The 22,797-nt window shown below is 40.1% G+C and overlaps 3 protein-coding genes and 2 non-coding genes across 7 annotated transcripts in view; 4 read left to right on the top strand and 1 right to left on the bottom strand.

The window, feature by feature from the left end:
- Positions 1 to 14,306, bottom strand: part of ap4m1 (adaptor related protein complex 4 subunit mu 1) — a 20,093-nt gene extending 5,787 nt beyond the window's left edge. Inside the window, exons 1-5 of one of the 2 annotated variants that reach the window (XM_042093274.1) lie at positions 14,107 to 14,306; positions 647 to 708; positions 446 to 531; positions 260 to 366; positions 11 to 107 (exon numbers count right to left, since the gene is read on the bottom strand). In XM_042093274.1, coding sequence (XP_041949208.1) covers positions 11 to 107; positions 260 to 366; positions 446 to 531; positions 647 to 704 — 348 coding nt within the window. In that variant the 5' untranslated portion in view covers positions 705 to 708; positions 14,107 to 14,306. Of the gene's footprint in view, positions 1 to 10; positions 108 to 259; positions 367 to 445; positions 532 to 646; positions 709 to 898; positions 1,055 to 14,106 lie in introns of those variants that run through there. The other variant, XM_042093273.1, reaches the window with a different exon arrangement.
- and3 (actinodin3) lies at positions 5,376 to 8,447 on the top strand. 2 transcript variants are annotated; one of them, XM_042093284.1, is made up of 5 exons: positions 5,376 to 5,414; positions 5,833 to 5,909; positions 6,369 to 6,413; positions 6,657 to 6,808; positions 7,047 to 8,447. In XM_042093284.1, the coding sequence occupies exons 2-5, from the start codon at positions 5,849 to 5,851 to the stop codon at positions 7,842 to 7,844; spliced, it is 1,056 nt and encodes a 351-aa protein (XP_041949218.1). In that variant the 5' UTR covers positions 5,376 to 5,414; positions 5,833 to 5,848; the 3' UTR covers positions 7,845 to 8,447. The 2 variants fall into 2 exon arrangements, with proteins under 2 accessions (XP_041949218.1, XP_041949219.1); XM_042093285.1 differs by having other exon boundaries at positions 5,378 to 5,414; positions 5,846 to 5,909.
- On the top strand, positions 8,673 to 8,754 carry trnal-uag. The gene has a single exon. It is a non-coding gene; the product is annotated as a tRNA-Leu (tRNA).
- trnal-aag lies at positions 11,118 to 11,199 on the top strand. Its single transcript has one exon. It is a non-coding gene; the product is annotated as a tRNA-Leu (tRNA).
- vamp2 (vesicle-associated membrane protein 2) lies at positions 11,637 to 22,797 on the top strand. The gene is made up of 5 exons (XM_042093291.1): positions 11,637 to 11,988; positions 16,047 to 16,152; positions 16,515 to 16,673; positions 17,610 to 17,661; positions 18,045 to 22,797. Coding segments are annotated over exons 1-5 (336 nt in total). The 5' UTR covers positions 11,637 to 11,986; the 3' UTR covers positions 18,062 to 22,797.

Here is a 22,797-nt window from a genome sequence, read left to right as displayed (position 1 = left end):
CCATACGTACCACCATTTCATCCAAAAGTTCATATATGAGAGCAAAGTTCGCTCTAACAGATTTCTCAGACAAAGTCCCACAATAATCCTTTGTCAAAGCTGTTAATCTGCAAAAAACACACATATTTACTATGAGACTGTACTCACAAATTCATGTATTGGCATAAACATAAACTCAATATACAACATATTCAGAAGTAAACCCAAACCATATGGAAAAGTGGACACACTGGAATACAGAAATATGATGTAATCTCACCTATTAAGGAACTCGATTATGGTGAATGGAGAGGCATTGGTCTTAGTAGAGGCAACCCAGTAAAGCCCTCCTTGACGGACATGTACGAAATGCATGCCTTTATGGGTCTTAAAAAAACATATTGACATGCTGTCAGCCAGTCTCCTCTGACATGAATATACACTGTCCTAATTAATTTCACCTTACCATGACAACAGGAGGCTGATCACCACTTAAAGCTGTCACACTTTCATAGAAAGCACTGATGGCATCAACTCCAGCTTCCCCACGGACTGTTATTTCAAGTTAAGGCACTTAGGAAAGACACAGTAGCACAACTTCTCCTGTTCTGTACATGGCAGGGCAGTTGTTTCTAACAGCCAGGGCCAGGAGGCTGAATAAGGATACAGTCTTTGTAAATAAGATGATCACCCTTAGAGGTCAAGATGAATACCTGCGAAATCATTGTCCTGAATTTTGAAAGAAAGGGCAAGCAGTCAGGCAGAGACAGGTACCCCCCCAAGAGTGACAAGAAATGTGAACTAGCTGAACCCCTTTCAAAACAGTAACGTTAACGTTAGGCTATGGGTTGCTGCTGTTGTCAAACCGACAGTATTAGCGACCTAATTGCCTAGCACACTTGAAGACATGCTCACTTACTTGTCATTCCGTTATTTACGTAAAATAATGATGGATGTGTGGCTTCTTTTTGAATGTCAAGTATATGCACCAGTATGATCTAAGACATTCCCATAAATTCGTAAATATTCATAATAACGTGCGGCAGTAGCTAGCAGGATGACTTCCTGTTTTCTTTCCTTCTACAGCTGTGACAATTACACTACACTGATTTCATCTGATTACTGCCACCATGTGGACAGGAAGTACATCTGCTACATGATTTGTCAGATACCAGGAGCAAAAATTCGTATGGGCTCAATTTAAAGATGATTTCTTTTACAAATAGGTTATCCTACAATATGCAAACAAACACAGCATTATTTTTGCATCTATCGAAAAACAATATAATGTGTTTTGCAAATTAATTAAGTGAGCAAAGAATGAGAAGTTCATTGTCAGTACCCAAATTGTAGGGTATTTGTAAATCTTGTTATTATTAAATAAGCCCACCCCACCTTGGTTGAGTCAGTCTGGGCCACTCACATATCCAAATACAGTACCCTCCGGAATTATTGTCACCTTTGGTAAAGTTGACTAAAAACAGGTATAAAAAAATAATCTGTTGGTGATTTATTGTAATCTCACAGTGAAAACAATGAGGAAAAATCCACCCTTGAAGGGAAGCAAGGGAAGTAAATTTCATAAAGAATCTCATAAAGAAATAAATATTTTTAACAAAAACACATTGCTCACAAATATTGGCACCCCTAGAAAAATCTTATACAAAAACTAACAGAAGCATTTTCAGAAGCAACTTATTTAAGTTAATCAGAGTGTCTTTGAACTTTCAGAAGTAGTTCATGACTTTCTTTTTTCACTAAGGTATGAAAATAAAGTGACACAGAGGCTAAATCCTCATAATTTTTCAACATTGGAAAGACAAGAGAATACACTGAATCTAAATAAAAACAAAGCGTTTTGACATTTGTAAGTCAGGGGATGTCTATAAAAACTAGGTAGGTTGTTAAAAAGAAATGCCTATATTTACAGTAAAAACAATGATTAACAGGTTGCAATTAACTGGAAATGTGACAAAATGCTTGGACAAAGACCCAAGGTTATCTTGCCCCCACGTACATTATGGAAGATGGTAAGATTGTCATTTAATTACCAATGTAAACAGCAGGAGTTACTGAATGGTACAGTAACTTTGTCTGGAAGTGTGGTCTATTGTCAGATGAAATTGTCAGATGAAAATTGTGCTCTTTAGCTAGAAACACTGTAGGTGTGTTTGGCATACATAGAAGAACGACTATACTGAAAAGAACCCCATACCTAATGAGAATTATGGTGGAGAGGCTGTGCTATTGTTGGGCTGTTTTTATTCCCAAAAGCCATGGGAACTTAATTACAGTGCATGGTATCATGAACACCAAGAAAAACCTGAACATTTTCAAAGGAAATCAATCTCTGCCAAGACATTAAAAGTTGGTCATGATTGGATCATTTATCAGGTCAATGAACCAAAGCAAACATCCAGATCAAACATGGTTTCCTGAACACAAAATGAAGCTTCGGCCATTGCCATCTCAGTCCCCTGATCTAAACTCCATAAACACACTGGGGTGAGTCAAAGAGGAGAATGCAGAAAGTGTCATGTCAGTACTTTTATCTGTACTGTACTACTCTGTTGAGGTGAGGATGTTTGATGCACCATTTCTGCGCAGTCAGTTTTTGTTTACAGTATTTACTGCTAGCACTCAGTCCTTTATTTTGGCAATGGCTTAGCATCTGAGTAGCCTACTGGAAGCTATAGGCTACAGGCTGTTTCTACACAGCAAATCACTTCCACATGGGTACTGCTGCTATTCACCCTCCAGGCAAGAAACAGGATCATGGTGGACCGAAGTGTCTGCCCTGCTAATAGTGGATGCATTCACTCTAGACTGCTGGGGTTGAAAAAGAATACTGTAAGATGACACTTGCAAACTCTCTACAAGTCAAATTAATTTAGTAAACATTAGTTTTCAAGTATTCAACATAATAATTATTAGGATAATTTATTCATGTGTCATAAGTGTCATTTTTGGAAACTCAGCACAACCATATTCAGCAAATAATCGTATTCTTATTGTAACTTTGGGGGTCCAAAGTGGCACATGTTGCAGTAGGTCACTGAAAAACTATCTCTTCAGCACTTCCTCCCTCCTGTATCCTCCACGGGAAAGGAAACAAACACTTAAAGGAAGACCAATCAGATCTTTTAATCAGCAAATGATACTGTTAATCTGGCAGTTTAGAAAGCTGCCCTCGAAACGTGTCTCATGGAGTAATCCTTCCTCCCCGTGTGTGTGTGTGTGCCTCTACGCGCACATGCACCGCACACGAGTGTGATAAACAGAAAAACAAAGATTCTCCATGGTGTAATAGCACTACCATAACTCCATATACTTATATCAGTTGCATACTTACTTTCATTAAACACTGTAGGACATACATTACTGAACCCTTTGGGAAAATTACTGTGATTAAAACATTTTAGCAGCACTTAGAAATGAATAGAACAAATGGGTCAGATAAATTACAGAGCACATATGACAAACAAAGTTTAAAGGAATGACAAGACACTGAATCCCTCTTAAGAAGCAAGCTACTGCGTGGCTTCATGTAGATTAATGATCTAAAGGCAGAGGATAGGCATATTCTCAAAATATTCAATAAATGTGTGAGGGCACTGTTCTTTGATTTCCCACTGCAACATTAATTCTGTCATTGATTAAAGGCAATACCTAAGTTAATAAATAGTGCCATCCTTATAATAACCAATAAAATATTTAGTTGCATGAAAATACTTACCTGTGTTTTATCCGGAGATCTTTGAGGTTTTACAGCACCCTACTCAATTAAAGGCATTTTAAGGGCACATGTCTTAATGAAAACCAGTCCAGTAAAACTTACTACTATGAAATTTAGAACGCTGACTGCGGAGACTTAGCCAGAAATCAGCACACCAAATGCCCAGTGTAATTTAAATTTTCCTTTCCTTTCCATCTAAGCTATAGCCCAAGTTGGTATATTGTTACCTTAATAAAAAGTAATGAAAAACAAATAATTCAAGTCTAATATGACTACAAAGGTGATATACAACATAAGTTACATTACACAGCCTAAACACAATCCAGTTATGTTTATTTCTACCGTTACATTGTGTGGCACTGTACATGGATTTCTTTTCACATCTGCAGTGTCCAAACAAATACAATTTTGTTTCAGTATTTCCATCTGGAAAGTGTTGCTGTAAGTGCTGTAGCTGGCAGGTAATGACAGAGGATACGGATGCTGAAATGTAATTATCGCATATTCTGTATGATTACTATGTCGCTCGCCTTTTATTTTCCCACATATCTCAGATTCCTGTGCCATCCCCCTCACACCTGTTTGAACGCCTCCTCCTCGTCCATCTCCGCCTCCTGGGATTTCTGCCCAATGCCAGTATCGGAGAATCCCCACTGACACAAATTCAACGCATCACCAGACACCACACCGGCTTAAGCTTTTCTGTTCAAAACCAGTCATCAAACCATTACATGTGCATTTATTTTCTTTTACTTTTAATTCTATGGATGTCAAGTAACTACATTGTATTTTTACTTTGTTGCTAACTCTTTTTTACTTACTGTAAATATCTGTATGACAACAATGAGTAAACACACCACACCAATAACAGATGGTTCTGATCGAAAGCCAAATTAATCTGTGCTCTACTCAGCTATAGTAGTTGATAGTAGTTAATATGAGGGCTGCCCATTTCTGTGCCTGGCATGTACAAATGAGTGAATATGTGCTGCTGTATACGTGGCAAAGTTATAGATAGCCCACTTCAAGTGGAATACACCATCTTTGGACCAGGTTGACTGCTTCCTTGTGTTTAAGTAAAAAAAGAAACTCCAGCTGTTTCGCCTGGTCTAGAGGGGCCTTTAACTTCACTGTTGAGACTTGCCGTTATTGTCAACACACAAAGACTACTCTTGTAATTACCATTGCAGAAGAATCTTTGAAAAACAAACTACGAATAGAGCCAACATTTCTCTTAAGAGAACAGAACTCATAACACCAGTGACTATGCACATGACACTAAACTGAGATAGAAGTTTGCAACGAATAGATGCACTTCAAGGGAGACCAGCTAAAGTAGCTGTAGAATATATCATAGAAAGCAGAGGCCTGTGTCTGGTCGCTGTAGGTGTCTGCTCCTAATATTTTACTGCCAGTTGACTTTCATTTGATGTTTAAGTTTATAGTTTGGCCCTCAATCCCACCAACCACAAAACCAAAATCGTTTGCACATGTGTCATATCAGAATAGGACTCTAATGAGGGTGCATTTCCTTACATTACAGTTTTGAAGCCTCAGGCGAGAATGGGCATGGGGCGGAGACATTTCAAGGTTTTCAGCCTATGGCAAAAGTGAAGCTAATAAGTGGTACTGACATCAGTATTTAGGCAGACTGCTGTGTCTGTCATTGAACCTGGACTGGTGAATTCTGCAGGTAAAGGTAAGAACTGACTGACCATTTGTTGGCTGACAACGGATTAAAGAAATTAAATAAGTGGAGGGACATTGGACAATGACCGAGTATCCATGGAGACCACAATATATATATAAAAACCTTAAGGCTTCTGTCTTTTTCAGTCTTTCTCTAGATATTGCTGAGCCATAACTAGTTGTATAGTTATTTACTGATGTGTTCATTCATTATCGTTGTTTGTTTATGTATCTGAAAGTTACGATTTCCAGTTAGTTTGGCTTTCCATGTAATGGTCTGACACGTACCATTTTGTGTTGAAAACTTTTATTTTACTTTAATTTATCAGCTCAGTCTTACTGTGATATCAACTTTAGCCAACTGACTGTCCATTTAAATGTCTCTAAAATAATGACTGTGCACAAGTAACTGTGTAAAACTGTTAAAGTGTCCGTCCTCAGACTATGATGATGACTTCCCGGGGTTGTTGCACGGTGGTGCTGCTTTCCCTGGTGCTGCTGCCAGGTAAAAGACAAATCTTATAACCAGGCTCATTATCAAGATACATGACACAACATTCAGGGAAATATTTTAATATTGCTGCAACTAGCAACTATGTTCAACGATTAATCTGTACTATTTTCTGGATTGTTTGATCATAAAACGGTGAAAAAATGCTGATTATTGTTTCCCAAAGCCTAAGACTATGTCCTCAAATGCACTGTTTTGTCAACACACCAAAGATAATTAGTATACTGTTATAGAGGAGTAAGCAAAGCAGAAAATATTCAAGTTCAAGATGCTAAAATCCGAGAATTTTGGGGTATTTTCCTTATGAAATGACTCAAACCAATTAATCGATTACAATAATAGTTGGTGATTGATTTAATAGTTGACAACTAAACAGATAAATTTATAAATTGTTGCAGCCCTACGTAATAATGCAGACATTATATCGTTATACTTTCGTTTTCCTCCCTATAGTTTTACTGGAAGCCACCTCTTTGTCCAAGATCCTCAATAAGAGAGGTAAGTCAATGAGACGATTCTCAATCCACCACACACTTTCTTTGTTATATAACTACATATTCCACTTCAAAACTGTGTTCATATTCGTATGAAAATATACACATAGCCTACTGTGTGTGCACAGACAGAAAATTTGTAATACCCTAGTTAGTCTGTGACATGGTGCTGCGCTGTCATATTGCGTTACGCCATGTAATTGCCATGCAACCCTTACTTTGATCTATTTTCTCCTTCCCAATCCAGCTGTGGACGGTCTCAGCATTGACTCTGTCAAAGCAAATGACTTCCTGTCCAGCCCCCGACTTAGACGTGCTGCTGACCCCAAGTGGTATCGCAAAACCCCGGACTTCCAGTCCTACTACCGCTACTATAACAGCATAGGCCACTATGAGGGGGTGAGAACACAAGTCATTTTATGCAGTGTGAAGTTAGGTGCGGTAAAACTAACTAACTGAGTAAAACTATATGGTGAATATTTGTTATACATTCAGAATTTCAGATTTTTGTTTTTTGTTTTTTGTTTCGCTAACTTCCTGTATAAATACAACATCTTTCTCTGTTTTCTTCTCTTTCTCCATCTCTGTGTGTGTGTGTGTGTGTGGTGTGTGTGTGTCATCTCTCTCTCACCCACAGCTGTATGAGATTGACAAGATCAGAATCCTGTATCAGCAGATGCGTCACCTTGAACTGGAACACGGGCCTGACGCTTCTAAGTACCAGAACCTCCTGGGTGTTAAAGCAACACCCCCTCCCCCCACCCTTGCTCCCACTACTCCCCCTCCCCCCACCACCATGCCACCGCCAACCCCGGCGCCCTACTCCAACGCCCCAGTCATGTACCTCTGCAACCCCAAGGACCCTCTCTGCAAACCCAACATTGTGTACATGCCCATGGGCGCTGTGCCCATTCTGTGTGACCCCCGCCACCACCCAGCCTGCAAGCCCACCATAGCGGAGGGTGCCTTGGAAGCTGACGTCCCAGCCGCCCCTGTGGCGCCTAAAGTCCCTGAAGTCCTGGAGGACTCCGAGGAGGAGCCCGCCGCCCCCGCGCCCCAAAAGTCTGACACCCCCCTAGCCCCACCAGCCTTGATCTTCAAAGGCATGGAGTATGACTGTGACCCCTACTGGGACCCCGACTGCCTGATCGATAACCCACCCCGGCCCATCCTGGAGAAAGCCGAGGCGGCCCCGCCTCCCCCAGTTACAAAGGCCCCCCCTCCTCCGCCCACTCCCAGTGTCTCAAAGGAAGAGGAAGAGGAGGAGGAGGAGGAGAAAGTGGAAGAGGAAGTGGATGAGGAGGAAGCAACAGCTCCAGCTCCACTCACAAATGATAGTCCGCCCCAAGCTGAGCCACTCTTTGACCCTTATGATTACCACCGTGAACTCTTCAATCCATACCTCTACTCTCAAGACGATGCTGAAGACAAGTAGAAGACCTGACAGACTGTAAAGGGGTATGCAGTGTTTGACAATATTTGAGTATTCTTTCGTGCACAGGGAATAGGATGCAATAAAGGATTTGCAATAAAGATGGTGACGTATGTAAGTCAGTGAGGAGGATTGCTCGATCTCGCTTAAGGAGATTAATTATCACCTTATTAAACAAACAGCCTACCTGAATCTCAGTTTCCATAAAAAAAATCCCCTTTTGAATAAAACTCTCTCTCAGTATGCAATGCTGAGTCAAGACCTAACAGATAATCAACACGGACCATTCCATGTCAATGCACAAAGGAAGAGCATTGATTCAAAAAAATAAGCACGTATGGCACTTCTTTGTAGTGTTGTAGACAATTAGCTTATTGCTGCATTATCTGGTTTTATAGTCTTCAAATTGGACAACACCCTATACTTGCTGTTGTCATTGCTATGACAAAGATTGCCCTCTAGATCAAACAAGCTGAACTGTGAAAATATGAGTTAATACAAATAAAGTGACTTTAATCTGAAAATGAAGTGACTTAGTTTTTCATATTGGAGTAATTTGCAAGTGCTTGTAAACACAAAATGAATAAACTGATGCCATCAGCGCTGGAGATTTTATTGTTTTGTTGTTTTGCAGTTTCTAATTTATACTCTTTGGCAATAATCATAGACACTTCCTTTCTGAAAATAACTGGTCTACATTACAAAACAACGTCTATTTATGTTATTTTTCCTTAGCCTACTTCCTAAAGGCACAAGTCAGAGCAAATCATTCCTGAATAGAACTGGAATACATACATATTCTTAGTGCCATCTGGCGGCGAGAGAGAGCGCGGTAGCGTGGCCGAGCGGTCTAAGGCGCTGGATTTAGGCTCCAGTCTCTCTGGAGGCGTGGGTTCGAATCCCACCGCTGCCATAAATCGTTTTTTATAATTTCTAAAGAAAGACACTTATTTATTGCACGTGTTCCGAGGCGTTATTAGGGGGTGAACAGGAGGGCGTGTCACCCTCAACCTTCAAAACGGTGGTGTTTGCCCCCCCCCCCCTCCCCCCACACACATTGTAATCTAAAAGACGGACAAAATTGTCAGTGACAGAGACAAATCAGTCCTAGCCTATACTGGCCAATGATTCTAGCGGCGGGCTACGCGAGCAAGATAGCCTAAACAAAATCCAAAATCGAGTTGCAAAAGGAACGCAGAAATACTGAAACAATTATATACAACACATGCGCCGTTTTCATGCCTTTTAATCACTGAGAAAATACTTGGGTTATGGATATAATGAACCTTCTGAAAACCAAAGGAACTGCAGTCGCACAATGCAGGCAACTCGAAGGGAGCAAAGAAAAATATTCAACCAGCAATATATCCATGCGCTTTTTAGCTCATAATCAGCCCGGCCCCAAAACGCCAACGGCCCACCAAGAATTCGTGAACTCCCGATTGTCACTCCGCTATTGATCAAGGCAATGAGCAGAACTCTCCTGTTGCTGTCTCAGCAGATGAGAAGGACCTCAACGTGCCACTGACGTGACTGGCTGCCTCATAGGTGAAGGAGAATGCTTAATCGTAGCCAGTTAATTGAGCAGTGTTTTTCATGCTTTTGTGAGAAAGCACGCCATTTATCAAAGCAAGCACACCACTGTGTGATCATGGCAGTGGCAGAACCTGACGGTCTCCGTGCACTGTTATAATGCACTAAACTGGAAAGCTGGTCGGATAGCTCTAAATCTCCGTTTTTAACACTATGATGTCCACACGAAACGTAATTTGTTGTTTTGTGTTTTGGGCAATCTATGGCCATGTCCATTTCCCTTGCGAGTTAAATGTTTTCATGTAGATGTCTGGATAATAGGTGAGTTAACAGATCATGCATGCGTGCGTGTTTTAGGCATAGTGCATGCGTGTTTTATAGAAGCCCCGATTGTTACGCCTCTTGGTTACGCCCTCACAAGCATAACTAAAGCGTGGGGGAGTGAGGTGGGTAGTATCTGTCCCTGCCCCCCTCCGCAATGTTGAAGACACCTTACATGTGTTGCATTCAGTTATTATTTTTTATTATTATTACTATTATTGCAAAATATTATGGTTTCTGCAGAAAGGTTCTTTGGATAGTTGGAATTTTAGCACATAATAGGCCTACTATAATGAAATATATGCCTTTGACTTGTTTTAAACGTTATCAAACAACTAGATAGTCATAATTTAAAAGTATGTTTAGCTAGAAATCCAAAGATGTTTGGACGTTTTCAGAGTGAGCCAGGTCTTGCTTACTTCTAAACTGCTGAACTAAGAAAATATGGTTCTGATCTAAGGAAACAGTATGGAGTGATATTTAAACTTTACAAGAACAACCGCTCATCCTACAACAGAAAATGACAAGGCGTGTAAATTGAGCGCCCTATTTTATACAGTCTAGAACAAACACGCATGTGCGAGCACGCGCTAGCGCACACAGACGCTAAAAAAGCTGTCTACTGTGATTGTTTACTGCTGTGAGTAGTATAGACAAAACATTTAAGTTCGCTTAGCCTCGTGTCTCTCCATACATGTTTTGGGTATTAACACAAAATCTCCATGCAACATGTGTTTATAATCTCTCTGGTAGGCTATTATTTCCTTCATCATGTCATAGACGCGCAGCCCAACTCTAGGTAGTCACGCATGATTATTTTCCTACGAAATCGAATATCGTTTAAAATTGGGCCTGTTTAACATTTAAAAACACGCACATCCGACGAGGATGGGATTCGAACCCACGCGTGCAGAGCACAATGGATTAGCAGTCCATCGCCTTAACCACTCGGCCACCTCGTCGCTTTCACCGAGGAAAATGTGTAGAAATTGTAATGTTCTCGGTGCCATTTTCAGCCTTTCTCCCGGTAGGGGGCGGGAGAGTATTGTAATCTAGTTGGCCTGCCCGTGTTCGTGTCCGCTCGCATCAAAAGTAGCCGATTTAGGCTACTTCAGCCTACAGCCTTCAAGATAGGGGGTCACCATCCATGACGATGCAGATGCAGGATCCCCCCACACATTCGTTACTGATCAGCGGCAAGGAATAGCCTAGGCCTACTGTTTTTTTAAATAAAATACCTGTCTTTGAAGTTGCGTGACTCGCCCAATATGGACAACTTTCGGTTTGTGTATGACTATTTTTCTATACCATTATTTGCTAGCGCCTATATTCTGCTCTCAATTAAAGACAAATTAAACACATAAAACATCCCATCTCTACTGACATCATTTTTAATATCGTGTGTAAACAGTAGGGTCACATGGTAGCGTGGCCGAGCGGTCTAAGGCGCTGGATTAAGGCTCCAGTCTCTTCGGGGGCGTGGGTTCGAATCCCACCGCTGCCAACACTTTTAATCATTTGAAATAATACAATACATTTGAATGTTTCTATAAAACCCATACTAAAAAAACAATGGCCCAAAGGTCACTGTCTCCATTCTATTGGCCATTGGCTACTGATGATGCATGGAGAGTGGAATGCATTCACGTTTTCATCACTTTCTCTTTCATTCTAGGCCTACAATTAGCTTGCACGCGACCCCACAGTATTGGAAAGAGACGACGTTTTACATCCCACTCCGTCTACGGACCGCCATTTTGTTAAGGTATATCTAATTGCCCTGATGTTATCACATTGCCCATTGACTCGAATTCTCTCCCAAATGGCGCTCTCTCGTTAATATGGCACGCAAAAGACGCTCATGTTTATGTCAGCCTATTTATTTATATCTGTGTGGCAACCAAGCTACCTCTCCATCGCTCCCATCACTTTGGTCACCCCTTCCAACATCCAGCTTCCCGGATGACGAATGACGTCAACGAGCCATCTTTGTTCCTCTAATCCAAGCGTCTATTTTTTATGTGTAGGATACATAGTGACACCGAGGAGACTCGCGCTCACTATAATAAAGGGACATTTACGAGGCGCGGCACAGACAACGCGTCAAACAAGCTTTCGCGCGAAGAAAAAAAGGGGGGCAAAATAAATATAATCCTCACCGGCTGAGAACTCGGACGCTTTTGAAATAACAAGTGAAGAAATTGGTAAAGGAGAAAACGCCTAAGGCTGTCCATCCAACCATTCAGACATACATTCCTGTTGGACTTCCATACACATAAACCACACAAAAAATGTGAGTACTGACAATGTTATTTCTTGATGCAAGTTGGCGCGTCTGCATGATATTTCAACGATTTGTTCGGTTATTTTACTACTAACACGTTGTGGATCATATCAGAATGTAGTGACATAGGGCATGCCTTGTGCTCTACAAATTTCGCTAAGAACTTATTTTAGGTCTATTACACGTTAATAGACCTAAACAGTCACGTTAACGTACACGTTATAGACCTTCACAGTTATTTTCAAAAGCCTTATTATGAATGTACTTCATCAAATGATGGCCGGGCTACTATAAATAGGCTACTGGTAATACTTTCACAGTTCACCTGGCCTATTGCATTCTGTAATATTTGATTAGCCTACTGTAGGCTGCAATAGACTAAAACCCACGCCTTACTGAAACTACATTAAGAACAGTATAATAGCTGACCACATTTTTATCCATGATGTTATTTTCCATTGATCAGAGTCGAAAAGGACCTACAAGCGTATGTTTCCACCGGATTGGACTGGTTTGCTTCCATTCAGCCATTCGATGTTCTTTTATTTTGAGAGTCGTTTTATTTAGCTATGCAAAATCGGGTCCTTCAACATTATCAACAAATGGTCTGATAGTTTGTAGAAAGCGAGAACCTCCCTGTTAAAAAAGACACTGGGCAGATAGCCTATTTGGCCCCTTAAAAGCACATAGTATCCCTCATTTAGACTAAATGTAATATCCTGCTTGCCGGTAAAGCTTACAGAATACCATGATATTGCGATGCAAGACCAAGTAGCCTATTTATCCTTGTACATCCATCTTGATACACGATATTGCCAACAAACTGTGGGGGTGGGGGTATCTGGCGGTCATATTTGTCTCGACCGTGTTATAGCAGACATGGGCCAGCCTGTCAGATAAATTCTTCACCGTTTCTTCGATGATCGTCTCTTTATTATGATTAGCTACTATATTTGAAAACATGTTTATTCAGTCGAGGGTATTGGCAAGCGGCTTGCACAAAGGGCGCAGGTGTCTCACTGTAGGCTACGATAAGATGGCCGTGGATGTCTTTTCCCAGACGTTTTCACTTAAGATATGTTTTCACATCTGCTCACAATACAGTTTTAATGTGGTGAATAGATTCTACTAAAATTTACCTTTTGAAAGAAAGGTGTGATATGTGGAAAGGCCAGCGCATCAACACGACATCTAGGTTACAGGCTTGTGGACATGGTAAAACCGTATAGGCTAAGTATAGGCTAACTGTTAAATCATCGATTTAAAAAAATGAGTATTAGAGAGTGTTTTTGCATTTCAGGAAAACTGTCGAAATGCATGTCATGACAATTTGGCAGCAGGGGGTTGACAAACATACGCACACACTCGCGCGACATTCTCGCTCGCGCGCTCTGACGCACGCGCACAGGCATCATGTTCGTGTATGTTCCTGGGGGTGTTGTCCAATAAAACCTGTTATCTTCTGTACGCATGGATGAATGAATCAATGGTGTTATTGAAAACATGTTACTGAGTATGTCTAAGAAACAAACTTTCATCGTGTTAAACGTTTGTCGTCTACAGTTACTGAATGCGAGTGTGTCCACTATCCACATTTTAATTCTGTAGGCTCTCGTGGTCTCTTGCGTCGCCATCATGGCAAGGCTAGAGTTGGTCGGATGTCACGCCTCAGCGACAAATTGTCCTCAGCTCCGACCACTTATAAATACCAAACTCTTTACCTACATTTTTAGAGGTAAACCACAGTGGTCTTACTTTGTAGACAATGTGGGTCTATGCGCTAGCCAAAGAAGCAACGTTCTAGGCCTAACCAAGGCCTCGCCCCTATGTTCTCCAACCGATATCCCCAATCCCCACCGACCACGGTTCAGAATTATAATTTGAATGTATATTAATACAGCCGTGTTTTAATAGTAGGCCTAATTGTCGTGGGTGTAAATATGTGGAGTAGACTAGGCCTACACTCATCACATGACTGTAAAGGCTTCGAAATTAAATCATTTTAATAGGCCTATCCGTGAAAGCAATATGTTGAATAATGCTAGATGACCTAACTGGAAACAATGTCATGTTAAAGATCCATTATGATTTAGGCTAAAGTAGAAAAACGCCATAACTTCGATTTACCATGTGAGGTCTTCTGATGAACATGGACTTCGGCCATCTTCGCGGTTGTGGCTTACTCCCACATCCTTTTGCTAAAGCAGGCTATGTTGGACGGTTGAAAATCCACATCATATTCATATAGGTCTATGTGTCATGACAGGTACTGTCTGCATTGCATCCACATAACATTAACCACGAAGTGCACGAACAAGAAATATAACCTTAGGAGTGATTTATATATTCTGCCGCTCTCAAAGGTGACCTTTATTGAGAGTTGTGTCTCCTTCCGGTGAAGCCGTTTGTCCCACAGCTGGGCCTGGCATCCTGTCAGACATATTGACATCTACCAAATAAAGGATTCATTAGGTGACAGGGAGCACATGAGCAAACAAGTCCCCATTAAACAGCCTCTCTGCTCTGTCTTCTAAGGAACTCTTTGAGTTTAATACTTTATGATGCTAGATTGTGTTTCCAACAGGTTGATGTCACAGAATCTTCTAGATTAGTTTAACCACAACTTGTTATAGCCTACAAGCATGTCAGACATAATGCTTCAATTCCTTATAGATTAAAGTGCTTTTATGCTTTGCCAAAAAATGCACTACAGCGTTATTCATGCAGTCTCAGTAGCCATTTGGTTAATGTGAACCTATGACCTTGACATCATTACCATACCATCTTGGGGGGAATTTAAATTTCTACTACATCAAACTGGTCAAGAAGAAGGCATTTCAAATCACAATTCAAATTACTACAGGAAAAACTGGTGATCACTGAATGTGGATGTGTATCGTCTGAACCACCAGAACCTATTATTCTGGTCTTAATAAATGTGTCCCGACTATGCTATACTCATTATTAATGAGTTGCCATTGCTGCTCATGTTCAGTTCGAAAAGAGAATCACTTGTCATTATGGTCATGTCATTCCCTCTGACCTCTTTATTAATGTTCAGCTGATCCTTAAAAGTCGTCATAATTGCCTATGTATAACTGGATCCTCCTCACACTATATATTTCTAAAGAATGCATTATAGGGGTGAAGGTTATCACATTCAATGATAAAATAATGATTTGTAAGGTCGGAAATGTAGGTATCAGTAAAAAGTTTTAACACAATGACCAGTTAGGAGATCCTGTTACAATGTGCACCAGTGCTATTTACAGCACTATCAGACCGTTAATTGTTGCTTGGAATCCTTGTGGATCTATGAAATAGCTGCTTTTGCTAAGCATGACTTGGACTGAGTTGATTTGAGATAGCTTCTGGGCACTCGTTGAAGAGAGCTATGAAAAGATGTGCATTACTGTTTGCACAGACAAAGATTCATGGTCTCTTTTGTCCTCAGTAGCATTCATTCGTGTGGAGCTTGTGCCAATATGAAAAGCAAAGGCTTGGTAATGCCTGGTAATGGCTTTTTCTCTCCCAGGGTCATCTGTGAATAACTATTCATTCATTTGGTATCACCAGAGCCTAGACATTCTCTGGTATCACTGATCTATGATTCTGAATGCTTTAGAGGTTTCGGTCTATCATTGCCCTTTTTTAAGCAATATGGATGAAAATTAAATAATAATTTTATCCTCTAGCTAGCACAAATACATTCACACTTTTGTCTCTTAAATATGTTTTTTAACATTTTGTTAAACATGTTATACTATATATATATATTGCTTGTTGTGTCAACATGGCCTCTAGGACCCTAGTATCAAAAAGCATATTTGTATAACCATTGTTGAATATTCATGTATGATCTTTTCAAAGCACCTTTTTATCATTCTTCTGAAACCTGTTGGTATTTATGAATTATATCAAGCCTTTGTTTTCATTTAAACACATAAAAATAGTGTCTGATGACATTAGTCTACTTCACCAAAGTCCCATTTTGATAATATTGGTATTCAAAATGGGACATATGGTGGCATGATTTGACCCTCTCGCCTCCCGTCTTCTCCTCCTAGGTCTGCTCCAGCCCCAGCCGGTGGCGCTGCCCCAGAAGGAGCGAATCAGCCTCCCAACCTCACCAGCAATCGCCGTCTGCAGCAGACACAGGCTCAGGTCGATGAGGTGAGAGGGACACCTTCCAGACATACTATCAAACCCATCTTAGTCTTTGTTACCTCTTTGTTAGTTTCTTAGTTTGTTAGTGTTAGTTTGTTTCCAGCTTTCTTGCTCAGGTGTGAAAATAATCCCTAGGCCTAGACACACCCTCTGTTGTACTGCATCCCTGTGGTTAGAGGAAATATCAGCAAACTTGTCCTTGGACTGATGACTTGGGCAGCATGTGAGAAGAGGTTACAAAGCAGAAATTGTATGACAATAGCAAACGTTGTACAGATAGAGGCAAACACTAACATTTGCCTTCAGTCATCGTTTTAACTGAAGGCAGTTGACTTCACCTTCTACCAATCCTTTATGGACTCCCCCAGGTGGTGGACATTATGCGTGTGAACGTCGATAAGGTCCTGGAGAGGGACCAGAAGCTCTCAGAGCTGGACGACCGTGCTGATGCTCTTCAGGCTGGGGCCTCACAGTTTGAAACCAGTGCTGCCAAGCTCAAGAATAAGTACTGGTGGAAAAATGCCAAGGTAAGTGAAATGTATCAGAGACATTTTGTTGTATCTCATCTTCTTTCCCTCTTTAGACGTAGGCAACATAGATTTATGTTTGTGGTGGTATATTCCTCAAGTACACTATTTCAGTGCACAGTGTTATAACAAAGTAGAGGTTTGTAGAGGGAACTGGTATTGTGCCTCACAGAAAATGGTTGTGTTAAGGATAGGCCTATATATGAATAGCAATGCTGAATTAAATTGTTATCCTATGAACTGTGAATAATCCCTGGTAGAATAATGCACAACAAGTTAGAGGTGCACTTTAATCTTTTGGAATGTTAATGTTTACATGTTATTTTAGAGGTAAAGGTCATGTACAATAAAATGTTAGATTTCAGCTTCTGATTAATGATGATGTGATGTTTGTTATACATTCAGTTCTGGCCATGCAATCTGACAAGTTGAAAATAATTTTGTATGTCATTAGAACAATTTGGTATAGTTTAGCTCCTGGTTAGACCACTGTTACCTTATCTGCCACAGAACAGATCACTTGGAACTAGCCACTGCAGTCAGTGGGGGAAACTGAAGCAATGGGACACTAAGGGTTTTGTTATTTCTAAATAACTGTCAAGGGCTCAATGAGGTGAAGTCCAGAGAAATGATCACTTTGGAAATCAGAAAGATTTTTTATTGGAAAAGTTGTAACCAATTATGAACAAACTTTGAATGTTTGTAAAAGCATTGAGCCTACTTTTTCTCCTCTCTTAAATTTGACAGTGACTCAGATGTACTATATATATCTTAACTTAGAGACATTGCATGTTCCCAGCACTGAAAAGAAAAGAAAAACATATAAATGCCCTTGAACACTTTTACAATTGTCTGAGTAATGTCTATAATGACACAATGTCCTTTTCTCCATCTCTCCAAGCTGATTGTCAACCTTTCTGTGTTGTGTTCTTCTAGATGATGATAATCTTGGGAGTGATAGGGGTCATCATCCTCATCGTTATCATTGGTAAGGGGTAGCTCTGGTTATGCACTAAACCTTTTATATACACCTAGGTCTTATTAAAGTTTTTCCCCTCTGATTTAAAAAGATAACAAATTAAAATGTACTGTGCAATGTCCATATTGCTAGCTGTTACAGTTTACAGCCGATGCTGAATATTAAGGCCACTGCAGCTTTGTTTGTGAGAAATGCAATCCCACCATCCTTTGCGATAACAGTCAGTGTTGACAGTAAGTCAACAGCACAAGCCGAGTTGAATAGAATGTTTCACTATGATAGATGTCCATGAGAGAAAGACATATTTGGATGGAAATTTGTATAGAGCTTATGTGTGTATGATTTGTATGTGCATCCCATTTTGATAAGCCTTTACTCCATCCTGTTCACAGTCTACTTCAGCTCTTAAGAAGGGCGGCTCCTACCCCAGGCTGCACTCCAGACCTCCCGATTTCCAGAAGATTCTATGGAGAAAGAAAGAGAAGAGAGATGAGGATAAAATGACTACTACTACCACCACCACTTCTACTACCACCACTACAACTAATCCCCCTGAAGAATTTGAAAATTGCCCCACCTACCTGGCCCCCCGACCCCTACGCCTCCACTGCCTCACATTTGGACCTTCGTCAATCTTCGTTCTGTGAGCGTGTGGCCATGTATCCTCTGTAAATATAACTTGCTTTTCTTATATATTGTTCATACTCCAACTCCAGTAGCTCTGGTTATTATGCCAATGGCAACAATGTGGAGAAAAAAAAAGAGAAAAAGACCCCGCCCGGCAATTATTGCTGTACACCAGATGTGATACATATATATAGATATATATTGTTCTTTGTAGAGTTTTATTCTGATATAATGTTTTTTGTAGGTTGTGTGTGCGTGGGTGTGCATTTGTATTTTTTTTTTTTTTTTCTATTCATTTACTTAATGCTTCTAACCGGAACTACTGCCTATTGTTCAAAGTCTGTATAACTTGCACGTTCTTTATTTTTTCTGTTTTTCTCTGTAACTTGCAGAGTCTAAGTGTATCATTGCACATGGGGAGTAGCCTCCCTTGGAAGAGGAATTTGAGCATTCAGCATTCACATGTTTTTCGCTACTCTCTCTTTCTCTTGCCTGTGCATATCTTCTTCTCTACCATTGTTTCTGCCAGCAATTCTGTCTTTTTTTTCTTTCTTTCTTTCATTCTTTCAGCCATGCTCTTAATCTTACTCTTTTTATGAACTGCCACAGTAGAGCTGGACCAATGTCTGTAGACTTGATTTGTTTTTTTAATGTCTTTAGTGTCTTATCTCTTAAACATTCCTTCATAGCAGTGTAGTAATATACTGTCTATATTGCTAAACACACAATATGTGTGTCCAGATATTTTTAAATAAATAGGCTTACAGAAGTTAACTTCTATACTATCGCCAAAATACAGAGTAGTGAAAGCCAGGAGCAGGGATGGTTAAGGCAAAAATATAAACCAAGACAATTGGTTAATGTCTTGTATTATTTGCAGAATTGTATCTATTCTCTCATAATGTAGCACAAACATGAGAGTTACCAACAAACATGTATATTGCCGCATTATAACCAATGCTCTAGTGCTCTGTAGATGTTTAAATATAAAAAAATAGACTATTTATGTGAGGTAAATTTTTTTAAGTAAGTTGCTGTCTTTATCTCACAACTGGGCTAGCTCGTATTGCTTACTGCCAGTGGATTTCCATTTTCTACATTTTTTATGTTGGGGGGGGGGGTTGTTATCATGCACAATATCCTTGTTTTTGACAGCGCTTTCTGACTGGTTTGATTCAGTGACTGTCAGATTCAGACTGAGAAAGAACCTTGTGCAGCTCCCATCTAGCAGGCCTTTAGGAACTCATGCTCTATTGCTAATTGAACCAGGTTACTGCACCAGGATGCCCACACAAATTACCCAGGCACGCTCATGGGAAGGACAACCCCAAAATGGCTAAAATTTGTTCTTATGACTTTCCTATTGGTGTCTAGCAAGGATATTATAAACGACTCAAAAGCACACTTACCACTGGGTCCTTATATGCTACTGCCGTATATGCTGGTACAAGCCTGTTGCTATTGCCATGGTTCTCTCTCTGTTTCTTGTTTCTATTATTCTCTCTAGATACTGCCTTTTTCTTTTTTTACTTAGAGACAGATTATATTTGTATATTAAATATATTTTTGTGTGTAAGAAGCGGACAGGGCGGGGGGCGGCTTCATTCAGGACTCAGCGCTGCCTCTGCAGCAACCACTGTGCCCCTGCCCTATCTGTCTTTATGTCTGTCAGTCAGTTAAAGCGCTGTAGATTATACACTGCCAAGCAACTAGGGAGATTCGATCTTCTGTTCTGATCTGCTGTCTTACTTTCTTGTTGTTTATTCTGTGCCCTTACCGGTTTGCTCTTAGTGGTTTGCTCTTGCGCGTGCTCCATCCCCTCTCCTATTGGGATCCATTTCTCTCCCTAATGACTTAAGCTGTCTGCCTTGAATGAATCAATGAGAAGGTGTGAAGCTCAGCCTGATCGGATTTAAGACTTAGGCGTTTGTCTCACCCATGAGAAGACCTCAATCCTTAGAGAAGATGGGGAAGCCATATTGTAATGTTTTGCGATGTCTTGCATGGCCAGTTTATTCGGTGTGTCCTTGTACATGTACCTGTGTGTCTCTTAGGTGTATGTTTGTTTGTTTGTTTGTGCGTATGTGTGTGTATGTGTGTTGTTGGTGAACTTCTGGCCCCTTGCAGAATATCCCTGGTTTATCCCCATAGATTAGGCCGTTTAAAATTGAGGTGAGGGCAAGCTGCCCCAATTACAGTCACTCAAGGACTAAGAGGGAGAGCTGGCTGTTAGGTGTGACAGAGAGGAAAGTGTGAGACTGTCGTCAGTGCTCAGGTGTGCACCTCTGTCACAAAAAAGGCTTTTTGTGCTCCTTCAAAAGCTTTCATTGGTTCACACAATGCAGACAGAGGAGGTATGTCTGAGAGAACATGTTGAGACAACTTACCTGAACTCAAGTCAATGTGTTTCTCTGGGATATTCACCCTTTAACTCATCATTTCAAATATGACTCTCTCTTTGATTAAAACAAGAGATGGCCTTAGAACATTTCATTTGTCATCATCATCATCACACTTCCCTTGTCATACCTAATCCCACCCTGAAAACAGAGCAAAACTAATTCACAAGTAAATTACCAAAGACCGCATTGTCTTGCTTATGCTGCCAACTGCCAATGAAGATGAATTGAGAGACGACACACACGCATTTGCCCCCAAGTTAGCGAGATAGAAGATGTACCTCATGTTACAAAGAGCTCACCCCTATTGTCAATCACCTGTAAGATGTGGCATTTGAACTTTTTCTGTGACTTTAGGTACATGGTAGGCAGTAGGAAAACGGGGGAGGTGTGTGCATTTATCCTGAACATTGAGGGAAAAAAAGAAAACTAAATGAGCTTCAGAGACCCTGTCTTCACTCTCCCTCTGGTTGTGGTGTATCCCTTTGGCCTGATGCTCTCCACGACCAATAATAGCACAACTGTTCCTTTTTTGTCTGTCTCTGTTATGCTGACAAGAAAACAAAACATGGACGAAAAGCTTCTGAAGTATAGCTGTTAGAAAATACTGTTAAAAAAAATAACAAAAAAATCTACCGTATATTGTGTGGTGTTGTAGTGTGGAGGTGTACCTTGGAGAAAGGGGGGTCCTATGTTATCTGGTAGAAACATTTTAAAAAGCAAATATATATTTAAAATCAAATGGAGATTCAACACCAGTGATAAATGAAAAAAGGCAAATTAAGACAAACCCCTGATAACGAGACAAGCAGATATCAGGCCATCTGCAGTCCAGGTCCAAACACACTGAGGGGGTGGGTGTAATTTAAGACCATTTTATGGGGGTAGGACTTCAACATAATGGACAAATCATTTGAGGCAAATTTATAGAGTGCTCAACAAATTGTAAAGGTCATAAAAAGAAGACTAATAAAACTTGATGTTTGTGTATTTTTTTATTTATTTATTTATTATTTTGTTGTGGGAGTGGGCTGTTGCATCTTTTTATGTATAATTTTCATTTCCTTTACTGAAGGTTTTAAATAGGTGGAGGGGAATAGTTAACTAGGATCATTTTCAAATGCCAACTTGTAAGACCTGCTCAATGTTTTCAAATTAGGAGGGAACCTAAGAAGACTTAGAGCTCTCATGGGTTGGCTGTACATTCAAAAATGATCTTCTTGTCAGGAACTTTACTTTTTGATTAAACCATTGTGTACTTTACTTCAAAGAAAAATTAGCTATGGCTTAACAGTGTCGCAAAATGGCACAAGCTAGTTTGTGTTTTGGTTGGAGGAGGGAGATAGCTGTTTTTTTTTTTTATTATTATTATTCAGTTAGTTGGAATACCTGAAATGAGACAATGTAATAAACAAAAAAAAGCAAAGCCCATCCACTTAAAGGTTAGAGTGTTGGAACATTGTGGAGTGTTGTCATCTGCCCTATCACATTGTTACTGTCATTTTTAAGTAAGTGAGTTTGAACAGTGGAAAACGGAGAGTAATGATGCCAAGATAGTGGAGGACAGAGGACAGTTGATTGAAGCTGGAAAGAGGCAGGTGGAGCTTTTCCACATCCTGGGTATCTATCATGCTGAGCAATGTCCAGAATGTCAAGGAAGGCATTGAACTGAGAGCCATATTTGCTGTATTGATGTAACAATGTATCGATTTATTTTTTTGTTTTGTTTTATTTTTTCTTCATTTCAGTTAGGGGGGAATACACAGGCAAAGTTCTTAAGGCCAACATTACGCTTGTTCATCTTGCCTTATAGGAGGGACAAGGTGGGATGGCCACTTGTAATGTTATCCTCCTTTATATACATTAATTTATTTGCATATTTATTGTGTCTTCGTTTCCAATGGATTGACAGAATGGATTACAATGAGACAGATGACCATTTGAGAACCAGACATACATAAACCAGTTGTAGAGTAAACCTGTCAATGTCTTATTATATTGATGAACATCATGGGAAATATATATAAATATATATATATTGGACAAATTAATAATTATAATGACCTGTGTTTATTGTTCGGAGTTAGAAAATCAAAATGTGTGTGTGTTTGAAAACAAT

This window comes from Alosa sapidissima, chromosome 5 (genome assembly GCF_018492685.1).
Source record: "Alosa sapidissima isolate fAloSap1 chromosome 5, fAloSap1.pri, whole genome shotgun sequence".
NCBI lineage: Eukaryota > Metazoa > Chordata > Actinopteri > Clupeiformes > Clupeidae > Alosa > Alosa sapidissima.
Note: the sequence above shows the minus strand (reverse complement) of the source record. Positions and strands in the feature narration are given on the sequence as shown.

Bases quoted from the DNA above. Each gene is read 5' to 3' on its own strand.
- and3 (XM_042093284.1), top strand. From the start codon at position 5,849: ATGATGATGACTTCCCGGGGTTGTTGCACGGTGGTGCTGCTTTCCCTG. The intron at 5,910-6,368 runs GTAAAAGACAAA...TCCTCCCTATAG, and splicing joins TTCCCTGGTGCTGCTGCCAG to TTTTACTGGAAGCCACCTCT. The intron at 6,809-7,046 runs GTGAGAACACAA...TCTCACCCACAG, and splicing joins GCATAGGCCACTATGAGGGG to CTGTATGAGATTGACAAGAT.
- vamp2 (XM_042093291.1), top strand. The intron at 16,153-16,514 runs GTGAGAGGGACA...GGACTCCCCCAG, and splicing joins CACAGGCTCAGGTCGATGAG to GTGGTGGACATTATGCGTGT. The intron at 16,674-17,609 runs GTAAGTGAAATG...GTGTTCTTCTAG, and splicing joins ACTGGTGGAAAAATGCCAAG to ATGATGATAATCTTGGGAGT.